The 13,325-nt window shown below is 48.3% G+C and overlaps 1 protein-coding gene across 4 annotated transcripts in view; it reads right to left on the bottom strand.

Moving 5' to 3' along the window:
• LOC139424255 (epithelial discoidin domain-containing receptor 1-like) overlaps window positions 1-13,325 on the bottom strand; it is a 72,165-nt gene that overhangs the window by 12,237 nt on the left and 46,603 nt on the right. For all 4 annotated transcript variants that reach the window (XM_071175956.1, XM_071175944.1, XM_071175962.1 and 1 more), the window contains exons 4-10: window positions 9,399-9,474; window positions 8,997-9,149; window positions 8,533-8,680; window positions 6,869-6,971; window positions 5,854-6,040; window positions 946-1,195; window positions 602-757 (exon numbers count right to left, since the gene is read on the bottom strand). In XM_071175956.1, the coding sequence (XP_071032057.1) occupies window positions 602-757; window positions 946-1,195; window positions 5,854-6,040; window positions 6,869-6,971; window positions 8,533-8,680; window positions 8,997-9,149; window positions 9,399-9,474 (1,073 nt within the window). The remainder of the gene's footprint in view (window positions 1-601; window positions 758-945; window positions 1,196-5,853; window positions 6,041-6,868; window positions 6,972-8,532; window positions 8,681-8,996; window positions 9,150-9,398; window positions 9,475-13,325) is intronic.

The following is a 13,325-nucleotide window of genomic DNA, read 5'->3' as shown; positions in this document are numbered from 1 at the left end:
GTGTAGACGACCATGTTGCCAGACAAAGCTGCAGTGTAGACGACCATGTTGCCAGACAACGCTGCAGTGTAGATGACCATGTTGCCAGACAAAGCTGCAGTGTAGACGACCATGTTGCCAGACAAAGCTGCAGTGCAGACGACCATGTTGCCAGACAACGCTGCAGTGTAGACGACCATGTTGCCAGACAAAGCTGCAGTGTAGATGGCTGTTGTGTTAGGTTGGACTGAGGCCAGGGGTTTTAACACAGCATGATGGACAGAGGAGGAGGCGCCTCACACATGGCTCCTTTCTATGGTGTGGTTACTTCTTATACCCTGTCTTTTTTGTCATTGCATGTTTCTGGAAATGCTTTAAACACACGACTTAGAACACTGCATGCCCACACTCATCACAACGGGTGGGTCGAGGGGCAAGAGGGAAAAGAGGAGGAGAAAGGGGAGAGGAGAATGGAATGGGAATGGAGGAGGGGTGAAAATGGGGAAGGTGGGAAGTAAGGGGAAAGGATGAGGGATGAGAGGAGAGTGGGACGAAAGGGGGATGAATGGAATAGAGGGGGATGAGAGGTAGAGGTACAAGTGGTGAAAGAGAGGCGACTCACCTGAGGGAACGCTAGTGAAGTTGGAGGAGTTGTGGTTGAGGGCGGGGCTGACGGAGGAGGGGAAGACAGGAGGAGGACGAGGAGTAGCGGAGGAGACCGGAGGAGCAGGAAGAGCAGAGCCCGTGTCCATGGGGTCGACACCCTCCCCGTACGGCTCTGAGAGAGAGATGGGGATAAACAAGAATAGGATGATCTACTTCCTAAGACAATCAGAGAACCATGAATCCCACAGAGTAGAAGGGGAGAGAGAGACTGAATCAGAGAGATAATGTTAAAATGACAGAGATAATGAGAAAAGGAGAGAAGAGGAGTGAGAATGAAAGAGAGCAATACCCTGAACATACCGGAGTAGAAGGAGATCTCAGAGATGAGCATCCATCGGTCTGCGAAGGCAAACTGGCAGCGTAAGATCTGGGCAGGGCGACCCCCCAGGGGCAGGGAGATGGGGCGTGAGGAGGGGTCCTTCAGGTCCTCTAGAGGTACAGCCAGGGAGAGGGGGGGCGAGGACCAGGGGAGTAAGAGGCCAGGTTTAAACTGACAATCTACCTTACTGAAGACCCTCACACCCTGGGTGTGACGGTTATTACTGTGGACCTGGATGGGGAGGGGGGAGAGGGAGGGAAGAGAGGGGGGGGGGCTCAGTTACACCAGCTCTGTCAGGAGGAATGGGCCAAAATTCACCCAACTTATTGTGGAAAGCTTGTGTAAGGCTACCCACAACGTTTGACCCAATTTAAACAATGTTCTATGGCTACAAAGCACAGGGAGGAAGGTGAGCCATGGTCGGCTTTGATGCAGTGGAAATAAACATAGTCCGTGTTTTAACTGTGCTCCAACTTCTTGTTACCTCGAATTAGTCATTTTGGAAGTTTTTCTTGGTAAGCCGTTCTCATGATTTTGTTGTTGAGCACCCCTCCTTTCCTTTGTTTTCTGAAGTGTGAATGTAACACTAAAACCCTGCAGTTATAATGCATCGTTAGCCTTATGACCATGTACTACCTCCTTATAATAGGAACATCACATTAGACTGTGGTACTAGGTGGAAAATAACACAAATGAGTGAAAGTGGAAAGTGATTAGTGACAAAGTACGAGAGGGAAAAACGGAGAGGGGGAAACAGAGAGGGGGAAACGGAGAGGGGGAAACGGAGAGGTGATTGATTGGAGAAAATACATTTTACAGCCCAGCAGAGGGACACGGACACGGCAGGAGAGAAAGGTTCCATCTATGTCTATAGACCATCACTGCTACCTAGTGTGTGTGTGTGTGTGTGTGTGTGTGTGTGTGTGTGTGTGTGTGTGTGTGTGTGTGTGTGTGTGTGTGTGTGTGTGTGTGTGTGTGTGTGTGTGTGTGTGTGTGTGTGAGTGTGTGTGCGAGTGTGTGTGTGTGTGTGTGTGAGTGTGTGTGCGAGTGTGTGTGTGTGTGTGTGTGTGCGTGTGTGAGTGTGTGTGCGAGTGTGTGTGTGTGTGAGAGAGTGAGAGTGAGAGAAGAGAGAGCAGGAAGAGAGGGAGAGCAGGAAGAGAGGGAGAGCAGGAAGAGAAGGAGAGAGAGGGAATAGAGAGAAATAGAAAGGATAGATGGTGAGGAAGATAGATGGTGAGGAAGATAGATGGTGAGGAAGATAGATGGTGAGGTAGATAGATGGTGAGGTAGATAGATGGTGAGGTAGATAGAGGTTCAGGGGGGAAAGGTGGGGAATAGAATAGCCAGGAAGAGAGGGAGAATACAGGGGAAAGGGAAAGGGGGATAGGGCATCTGGAGAGAGGGAAAGGGGGATAGGGCATCTGGAGGGAGGGAAAGGGGGATAGGGCATCTGGAGGGAGGGAAAGGGGGATAGGGCATCTGGAGAGAGGGAAAGGGGGATAGGGCACCTGGAGAGAGGGAAAGGGGGATAGGGCATCTGGAGAGAGGGAAAGGGGGATAGGGCATCTGGAGGAAGGGAAAGGGGGATAGGGCATCTGGAGGGAGGGAAAGGGGGATAGGGCATCTGGAGAGAGGGAAAGGGGGATAGGGCATCTGGAGAGAGGGAAAGGGGGATAGGGCATCTGGAGGGAGGGAAAGGGGGATAGGGCATCTGGAGGGAGGGAAAGGGGGATAGGGCATCTGGAGGGAGGGAAAGGGGGATAGGGCATCTGGAGAGAGGGAAATAAAGGGTGAGTGAGAAATGCTCCCTCTAATGCGGAATTAAGGGCTGTTATTAAGACTCTACTGACAGGTTAGTCATTAACCTGACACTTACAGTAGGGAAAATCTCTAACTAAAACCACATGTGTATATCTGTGTAATACAAACACACACACCCATATATGCTCTCATGCACACTCCTGGAACACAACACGGAGGTTAATATGTAACTGATTGTAATCTGGAGGGGGCCTAATAATTCTACAAAGCAAAGCCTGCTGGGTAATCTGATCTGCACAGGCCTGGCTAGAAAACATACATTATGTTCTTGTTATTTCGTGCTTAAGTCTTCCTGTTGCATTCTTCTAGAACATGTTTCTGCTCACTGCAATGCACTTATTTCTGAGTTGGATGAAAACATCCTACTAACTGACTGAAATGTGAATGAAAGAACAAGGAACATATGACAAGTAAGTAGGTTAGAGGAGAACAGACCCTTATTAGGCCGTCATTGTAAATAATAATTATGCTCTCAAATCGATTCACCTGGATAAATAAAAAAGGTACAAAAGTATTTGCCTGATTTTCTCTACTTTTGCATATTTTTGATACTGAATGTTATCAGATCTTCAACCATAACCTAATATTAGATAAAGGGAACCTGAGTTTACAAATAACAACAAAAATGATACTTGTTTTATATATTTAATGAACAAAGTGATGCAACACCCAATGCCCCTGTGTGAAAAAGTAATTTCCCCCTTACACTCAATAACTGGTTGTGCCACCTTGAACTGCAATGACTCCAACTAAATGCGTCCATTCTCTCATATCGCTGTGGAGGAAGTGACCCTGGATGATCATCAAGACTCTTGGAAGAATGTTATATAGACAATGAGTCAACAGTATAACTTCTTGGATGACATGGTTCCCATTATGGCTGGAGAAAACCAAACACTGCATTCCACAGTAAGAACATCATACCAACGGTCAAGCGTGGTGGTGGTAGTGTTATGGTTTGAGGATGCTTTGCTGCCTCAGGACCTGGACGACTTGTCTTATAGAAGGAACCATGAATTCTGCTCTGTATCAGAGAATTCTACAGGTGAATATCAGGCCATCCGTCTGAGTTGAAGCTGAAGCTCAGCTGGGTCATGCAGCAAGACAATGATCCAAAACACACAATCAATTCTACATGACCGAACCCCAATTGAGATGTTGCGGCAGGACTTGAAACAAGCAGTTCATGCTTGAAAACCCACAAATGTCACTGAGTTAAAGCAGTTCTGATAGAAGAGTGAAGAGTGTGACAAAACTCCTCCACAGTGACGTGAGAGACTGATCAACTACTACAGGAAGCGTTTGGTAGGAGTCATTGAAGCTAAAGGTGGCACAGACAGTTATTGAGTGTAATAGGTATTGGATGTTATTTAATTTATTTTATAAACGAAGTTATGTAAGAATGTAATTATTGTATTATTCGTTCACTCAGGTTCCCTTTATCTAATATTAGGTTTTGGTTGAAGATATGATAACATTCAGTATCAAAAATATGCAAAAGTATAGAAAATTAGAACGCGAAAGAGAGAACGAGAAAGAGAGAACAAGAGAGAACGAGAACAAGAGAGAACAAGAGAGAGAAATAACAATAGAATGAGAACAAGAGAACGAGAGAGAACAAGAGAATGAGAACAAGAGAACGAGAGAGAACAAGAGAATGAGAGAGAGAACGAGAGAGAACAAGAGAATGAGAGAGAGAACGAGAGAGAACGAGAGAGAACAAGAGAATGAGAGAGAGAACGAGAGAGAGAACGAGAGAGAACAAGAGAATGAGAGAGAGAATGAGAGAGAGAACGAGAGAGAACAAGAGAATAAGAGAGAGAACGAGAGAATGAGAGAGAGAACGAGAGATAGAGAGGGAACAAGAGAGAAAGAGAGAGAGAGAACAAGAGAGAGAGAGCGAGAGAGTGAGAACAAGAGGGAACAAGAGAGAGAGAGAAGAGAAGAGAGAGTGAGCTAGGTAACGGAACACGTTCCTCTCCTGGGAGTGTCCTAGAACCAGGTTAGAGAACATATCACCCTTTAGGGAAGGCAGACATGTCAGGTTCAGGTTCCTGCAGTTATTTATGTGAACGGTGTGCCCTTCCCTTCAGGTGTATGTTTGCTGAGATAAGACCAGGGAACGCATTAGGAAAAGGCAGGGAAGAAAACTGCTTCAGCTCAGGAAAAACATCAGGAACAGGATTGAGTTAAGACTACAGGAGAAGTTATTGAAACGATCTATATAGAAAAACAAAACCACAGGAAAACGTGTCAGGAAAAACCTTTAGGAAAGCGATAGAAAGCTTTAGAAAGCTTAGGTGCAGTGCAGCATTCCGAGAGGACTGGGAAAACACTGGGATAGTTCAAGAATTCCCACCGTTAACGGCATAGCATAGGGGAACTAATGATAACACTGAAAAGTTAAAAACAGATTACTTATTGTTTGTATCTAGACTGGACTTTCTTTCATTCTTCCTGCTTGTTTTCTTTTATCTCATTCATTTTATTGTTTTAAATACACTTTCATTCAAGTTTTTTGAGGATTTAATAATATGTGTTTTTATAGTGGGCAGATCTCCAATTCCAGCCCTAACCAACATTCCAGACTGACTCCATTCCAGAAGAGAAAACAACAGGACATTAAACTGGGTTCACATATTAAACTGGGTTCACACATTCCAAAGTCTTCCAACATAACAACACAACATTTCACCATAAAGAAACCATCAAACCACAACCACACATACAGCCAGTGATACAACCTAATGGCCCCCAGAGACCAGACTACAGACAACAGACAAACAATGATAAACGACAGGATAATGAAAAGCTAATATAATGGCGGGACTGAGAGGGTAATTTAAAACAATGTGTTACTGGCTAGTCACATGATGTTAAAGAGATATAAAGTGATGTGTTGTGTAATGTTGGTCCACATCTTTGTGTAATTGATAATTTGAAGGTTTTATAGAGATGTATTGGACTGTGTGAGCCAAGGATTTGGGGGGGGGATTTTGGGACTTAAAGAGAGACACACGTAGACATAAGGGACACACACACACACACACACACATACATCCTCTTACTTGCATGGTGTGGAAGCTGCGTGTCTTTTCGAAGTGGAACTCGATGTCAACGCTGCCCTGCCCCAGAGCCTCTCTGCTCCAGCCCAGGTAGTCATACCCCGGCCACACCCTCAGCTCCTTGGTCTCTGTGAAGTCATTCCCTCCTAACACACCGTCAAACAGCTGGCCCAGGCCTCCGAACTGAACCCTAAACACATACATACAGTACACACACATTATTACACCGTTATACATATATTGTACACATGCCAAGGCATACACAGTCATACATTGTACATGCACACACCCACATCCTAACATATACAGAAGTACACACACACACACACACACACACACACACACACACACACACACACACACACACACACACACACACACACACACACACACACACACACACCTCAAACCCCTGTGTCTCAGGTTTCACACACACAGACACACACACAGTATATAGGTCTGGGTTGCGTCAAAACCATTAGCTCACCCGCTATGAAAACAGTTGTGCCCCATTAAAAGGTATATGTGAATATAACCTCCCTACTTCTCCCCCATCCCTGGACAATACAGTCTGGAAACAGAGTACAACTCCCTCAGCAAATAAAGTCTGACTCCAGATAATTTTATTCTTATTCGATTAGGTGGACAGAGAAAATAAACATTGGGTAGAGGAGTTGTTTCGTGTGTGTGTGTGTGTATGACAGACTAAAGCCATTTGGCTGACTGCGGATCACTAAGGCCCTGTTCACTACTAACAGATGGGATGAGTCCAGGAGCAGAGCAGCACCGGAGGGGGTCTGCAGATGATGGAGGCCATGTTTCAGCTAGCTACTGGTTCCTTTATATACTCATCCATATTTTACCAGGTAGGTTGGCTGAGTACACATTCTCATTTATAGCAACAACCTGGGGAAAAGTTGCATTTGTGTGAGAACCAACTAAAGCCAACGGAGGATGAAGACCAATCTCAAGTAGACAGCCAATACCCACAGAGCTGAGAGAGGAGGATGATGCTTACCCTGACTCTACGCTGCCATCGTAGGTGGAATCGTTGAGGTACACAGGTGAGCCAGACAGGTGCATCACATGACCCACTGGAGCTGTGTACACCAACAGGCCATCTGAGCGAGAGAGAGACCGAGAGTCAGACAGACAGACAGACAGACAGACAGACAGACAGACAGACAGACAGACAGACAGACAGACAGACAGACAGACAGAGAGTCAGAGAGTCAGAGAGTCAGACAGAGAGTCAGACAGATAGACAGATAGACAGACAGATAGAGAGGGGAGATGAAGTATATAGAGAGAGACTACATTAATAATATACACTTTAAGAAGATACAGCATATATCATCTTTACCATCGCCTGGTCAGCTACACATGAACTACATACGTTGGTTAAGCCTGTGTTCAGGAGATGAGAAACACACAGGCAGAGCAGACATCTCTCCAGTGAAACATTAGACCCTCTCTCCCCCCAGTCAGCCTGTATGGCTAATCAGCATGTTCTCCTAGCACAGGTCTGAAGTCACTCACTGTAACTACATTCACCTTCAGCGCTCACATCCATAATAAACACAGCTTTTACAGAAGGAGGGAGTGTGTGCGTGTGTGTTTGTGTGCACACGTATGTGCATGTCTGTACATGTGTGTCCGTGTGTGTGGGGGACATGGGCTCAGTCCCATTGGGGTCTTGCACAATAAACAAACCACATAGCATACCCGTTCCCCGCCACAATGTAAAACGTGATGAGGGAACAGGAATGTGTACCGGGAAATGTGTCTTCCATTTCTGTGAATCTGCATGTTTTAGTGTTAGTGGTTCCAGAGACAGAAACCTCTCTAACAGACAATAATTCCAGGAAGATAGTCAGTCTATCCCCAGAGAGACACACAGAGTCTTAAATGACACCCTATTCCCTATACAGTGCACTACTTTTGACCAGAGCCCTGTTCAGGGAATAGCTAGTGCCATTTGGGATGCATCCAGATGCAGCGGCCCCAGGCATTAAGGCTCAGCACTAGGCTTGATTTACAGCCAGTCAGCCAGCCATTGTGTGAAGGGAGGAGGACAGAGAGGAGAGAGGAGACGTGTCCCACCCATAAACACAGTGTAATTCACTGGTGCTCTGTGAGCATACCATCTATCATTCTCTGTGCTGTAGTGTCACTTATCTGTGGTAAAACTGGATGGTTTTATCTCCGGCCAAACCAGACAGTAAATTAAAAGTCATGGTGAGTGAATCCTATGACCATATCTGCAGAAATACGTGCTTGAAGACACATAATCAGCCTTATTTCTCAAATCTAGAAAACAGACTGTAAATTCAAGGCGACACACACGCATCTAAGGATGGTGAAGTCGTTGGCCATCCCCCTAAGTGTCTGGAGTGCAGACAGCAGAGATATGAGTAGACACAGAGTGATGTCTGCTATGCTGTGATCTTCCAAAGGCCTTCTTTTCAGTGTCTGTCTGTATCCACCTTATACTCTTAGATAAAAAGGTTCTGGATAGAACCAAAAAGAGTTCAGAACACCCTTGTTTGTCCACCTAAGGACATCGTCTCCCACACATCCATTTATGCATCCTCACTCCCGCTTTCATTTTCTTTTAGACAGACAGACAGACAGACACAGACAGACAGACAGACAGACAGACAGACAGACAGTGTGACTCACCGTTCCACAGACAGCCATAGAGCTCCACTCGTAGACAGACGCTCATGACCCGGTCTGCCAGGGGGTAGAAGCGGACATAACGGGCAACAATGGGTGGACCCAGGTCCTTCAGAACCACATCATAGGTGTTCTCATTCCCAGACACCACCTGGGGGTGGGAGGGGGGGGGGGGGGGCAGTCAAGAGTAGCATGGAGACCCATTGAATAACCATGAATAGCATAATTAAGCATTTAGATGTGAAAAAGCAACACGGACATGATGGAATACAGAAATGGTAGTGGTGAATGAATGATACATAAAAGGACTTTAGGAAACTAGTGAGATTCAAGGATGCTGTGAGTGGGTGGCTGAATAAAAGGTTTGTATAGAAATAATGGACTGAGTTAGAGAAGCAGAGCCAAGGGGAGAGAGATACATTAGATAGATAAAACACACACACACACACACACACACTTGTCTTTACCTCCTGCCCCCAGCGGTCCTTCCAGGTGATCCAGGTGCGTCCGTCTCGGGAGTAACGGAGCCGGTAGCTGCGGGCAAACTCCCGGCCGTGCCCGTCGGCATGGCGACCCTGGGTACCCACCAGAGCCAGGAAGTGCAGCGAGCGCAGGTCCACCTGGAAGAGAGAGAGAACAAGACGTCTTTAGTCACTGATCTAAGGTCAGTTGTAATGTAGTGCTCTGACCCTCAGCCCATCCTGACCCTCTACCTTCAACACAGGGAAACTAGGGAACTTCTACCTTGATTAAATTAAACACAAACTAGAACCCAATGAAATGTGAGTATTGGCAGGATGAATGCACCTCTTGCCAATGGAAACAGAGAATCCTTCACATATAGTATGTGGTTGTAGCCCATGTCTGACCTGGAGGTACTCTGAAGCACTGGGGAACACTGCTCCTGCAGGACACCACGCACCATCTCCCTCTCCTGTACTCAACCTGGGGGAGGGGGGGTGGGGGGGGGGGGGGATTATTCAATTATACATTTATGGATTCCATAATGAGATCATTCTGGATAGAATATAACTTTGTCATCCAAACTATCCAAACCACAAATACTTCTTACAGAGACCACAATATCCATCACCACAAACAGACCACAGTACAACCACTTAGTCACTGGCAATAGGATCAATTCACACGGAGAACTGGTCCACATGAAGCAATCCAAACCTGGACCATATACAGACCAGCCCTAACACCCAGACACATATCTTCTTGTCAACTTTGTTGAATTGAATGATAATAAAGTTCTACTACAGTTGATCGCGATCCCACTGAGGTCAGCCTACCATTCAGAACACTAGGTCATTGACACTGATGGAGGGAGGTAAGGGAAGATAGTTGGGGATAGAGCCAGGCCAGGCCTCACTGCATCATACAGTACATCAGATACGAGGGAGGGATGGATAGATGAAGAAAGGGAGAGAGAGAGACAAACCAGGCCTCTCCATCCTACATCAGCCACAATGATTAATATGAAAGATCACTGATGTGCAAAAGGAGACAAACTGTCCAAGTCCTCTACCCCCCCCACTCTATTCCCCCCTCCATCACTCTATTCCTTCTTTCTCACTCTCAGACCAGCCAAGTACTCTACCCCCCCCCCTCTATTCCCCTCTCCATCACTCTATTCCCTCTTTCTCACTCTCAGACCAGCCAAGTCCTCTACCCCCCCCCTCTATTCCCCTCTCCATCACTCTATTCCCTCTTTCTCACTCTCAGACCAGCCAAGTCCTCTACCCCCCCCCCTCTATTCCCCCCTCCATCACTCTATTCCCTCTTTCTCACTCTCAGACCAGCCAAGTCCTCTACCCCCCCTCTATTCCCCTCTCCATCACTCTATTCCCTCTTTCTCACTCTCAGACCAGCCAAGTCCTCTACCCCCCCCTCTATTCCCCCCTCCATCACTCTATTCCCTCTTTCTCACTCTCAGACCAGCCAAGTCCTCTACCCCCCCCTCTATTCCCCTCTCCATCACTCTATTCCCTCTTTCTCACTCTCAGACCAGCCAAGTCCTCTACCCCCCCCCTCTATTCCCCCCTCCATCACTCTATTCCCTCTTTCTCACTCTCAGACCAGCCAAGTCCTCTACCCCCCCCCCTCTATTCCCCCCTCCATCACTCTATTCCCTCTTTCTCACTCTCAGACCAGCCAAGTCATCTACCCTCCCCTCTATTCCCCTCTCCATCACTCTATTCCCTCTTTCTCACTCTCAGACCAGCCAAGTCCTCTCCCCCCTCTATTCCCTCCTCCATCACTCTATTCCCTCTTTCTCTCTCAGACCAGCCAAGTCCTCTACCCCCCCCCCTCTATTCCCCTCTCCATCACTCTATTCCCTCTTTCTCACTCTCAGACCAGCCAAGTCCTCTACCCCCCCCCCCTCTATTCCCCTCTCCATCACTCTATTCCCTCTTTCTCACTCTCAGACCAGCCAAGTCCTCTACCCCCCCCTCTATTCCCCCCTCCATCACTCTATTCCCTCTTTCTCACTCTCAGACCAGCTAAGTCCTCTACCCCTCATCTATTCCCCCCTCCATCACTCTATTCCCTCTTTCTCACTCTCAGACCAGCCAAGTCCTCTACCCCCCCTCTATTCCCCTCTCCATCACTCTATTCCCTCTTTCTCACTCTCAGACCAGCCAAGTCCTCTACCCACCCCCCCCTCTATTCCCCCCTCCATCACTCTATTCCCTCTTTCTCACTCTCAGACCAGCCAAGTCCTCTACCCCCCCCCCCCTATATTCCCCTCTCCATCACTCTATTCCCTCTTTCTCACTCTCAGACCAGCCAAGTCCTCTACCCCCCCTCTATTCCCCCTCCATCACTCTATTCCCTCTTTCTCACTCTCAGACCAGCCAAGTCCTCTACCCATCCTCTATTCCCCCCTCCATCACTCTATTCCCTCTTTCTCACTCTCAGACCAGCCAAGTCCTCTACCCCCCCTCTATTCCCCTCTCCATCACTCTATTCCCTCTTTCTCACTCTCAGACCAGCCAAGTCCTCTACCCCCCCCTCTATTCCCCCCCCATCACTCTATTCCCTCTTTCTCACTCTCAGACCTGCCAAGTCCTCTACCCCCACCCCCCCTCTATTCCCCCCTCCATCACTCTATTCCCTCTTTCTCACTCTCAGACCAGCCAAGTCCTCTACCCCCCCCCCCCCCCTCTATTCCCCCCTCCATCACTCTATTCCCTCTTTCTCACTCTCAGACCAGCCAAGTCCTCTACCCCCCCCTCTATTCCCCTCTCCATCACTCTATTCCCTCTTTCTCACTCTCAGACCAGCCAAGTCCTCTACCCCCCCTCTATTCCCCTCTCCATCACTCTATTCCCTCTTTCTCACTCTCAGACCAGCCAAGTCCTCTACCCCCCCCCCCTATTCCCCCCTCCATCACTCTATTCCCTCTTTCTCACTCTCAGACCAGCCAAGTCCTCTACCCCCCCCCCCCTCTATTCCCCTCTCCATCACTCTATTCCCTCTTTCTCACTCTCAGACCAGCCAAGTCCTCTACCGCCCCTCTATTCCCCCCTCCATCACTCTATTCCCTCTTTCTCACTCTCAGACCAGCCAAGTCCTCTACCCATCCTCTATTCCCCCCTCCATCACTCTATTCCCTCTTTCTCACACTCAGACCAGCCAAGCCCTCTACCCCCCCTCTATTCCCCTCTCCATCACTCTATTCCCTCTTTCTCACTCTCAGACCAGCCAAGTCCTCTACCCCCCCCCTCTATTCCCCCCCATCACTCTATTCCCTCTTTCTCACTCTCAGACCAGCCAAGTCCTCTACCCCCCCCTCTATTCCCCCCTCCATCACTCTATTCCCTCTTTCTCACTCTCAGACCTGCAAAGTCCTCTACCCCCACCCCCCTCTATTCCCCCCTCCATCACTCTATTCCCTCTTTCTCACTCTCAGACCAGCCAAGTCCTCTACCCCCCCCCCCTCTATTCCCCCCTCCATCACTCTATTCCCTCTTTCTCACTCTCAGACCAGCCAAGTCCTCTACCCCCCCCCCTCTATTCCCCCCTCCATCACTCTATTCCCTCTTTCTCACTCTCAGACCAGCCAAGTACTCTACCCCCCCCCCCTCTATTCCCCTCTCCATCACTCTATTCCCTCTTTCTCACTCTCAGACCAGCCAAGTCCTCTACCCCCCCTCTATTCCCCTCTCCATCACTATATTCCCTCTTTCTCACTCTCAGACCAGCCAAGTCCTCTACCCCCCCTCTATTCCCCTCTCCATCACTCTATTCCCTCTCTCACTCTCAGATCAGCCAAGTCCTCTACCCCCCCTCTATTCCCCTCTCCATCACTCTATTCCCTCTTTCTCACTCTCAGACCAGCCAAGTCCTCTACCCCCCCCCCCTCTATTCCCCTCTCCATCACTCTATTCCCTCTTTCTCACTCTCAGACCAGCCAAGTCCTCCAACCCCCCCTCTATTCCCCCCTCCATCACTCTATTCCCTCTTTCTCACTCTCAGACCAGCTAAGTCCTCTACCCCTCATCTATTCCCCCCTCCATCACTCTATTCCCTCTTTCTCACTCTCAGACCAGCCAAGTCCTCTACCCCCCCTCTATTCCCCTCTCCATCACTCTATTCCCTCTTTCTCACTCTCAGACCAGCCAAGTCCTCTACCCCCCCTCTATTCCCCCCTCCATCACTCTATTCCCTCTTTCTCACTCTCAGACCAGCCAAGTCCTCTACCCCCCCCCCCTCTATTCCCCTCTCCATCACTCTATTCCCTCTTTCTCACTCTCAGACCAGCCAAGTCCTCTACCCCCCCCTCT

Source organism: Oncorhynchus clarkii, chromosome 2 (genome assembly GCF_045791955.1).
Source record: "Oncorhynchus clarkii lewisi isolate Uvic-CL-2024 chromosome 2, UVic_Ocla_1.0, whole genome shotgun sequence".
NCBI lineage: Eukaryota > Metazoa > Chordata > Actinopteri > Salmoniformes > Salmonidae > Oncorhynchus > Oncorhynchus clarkii.
Note: the sequence above shows the minus strand (reverse complement) of the source record. Positions and strands in the feature narration are given on the sequence as shown.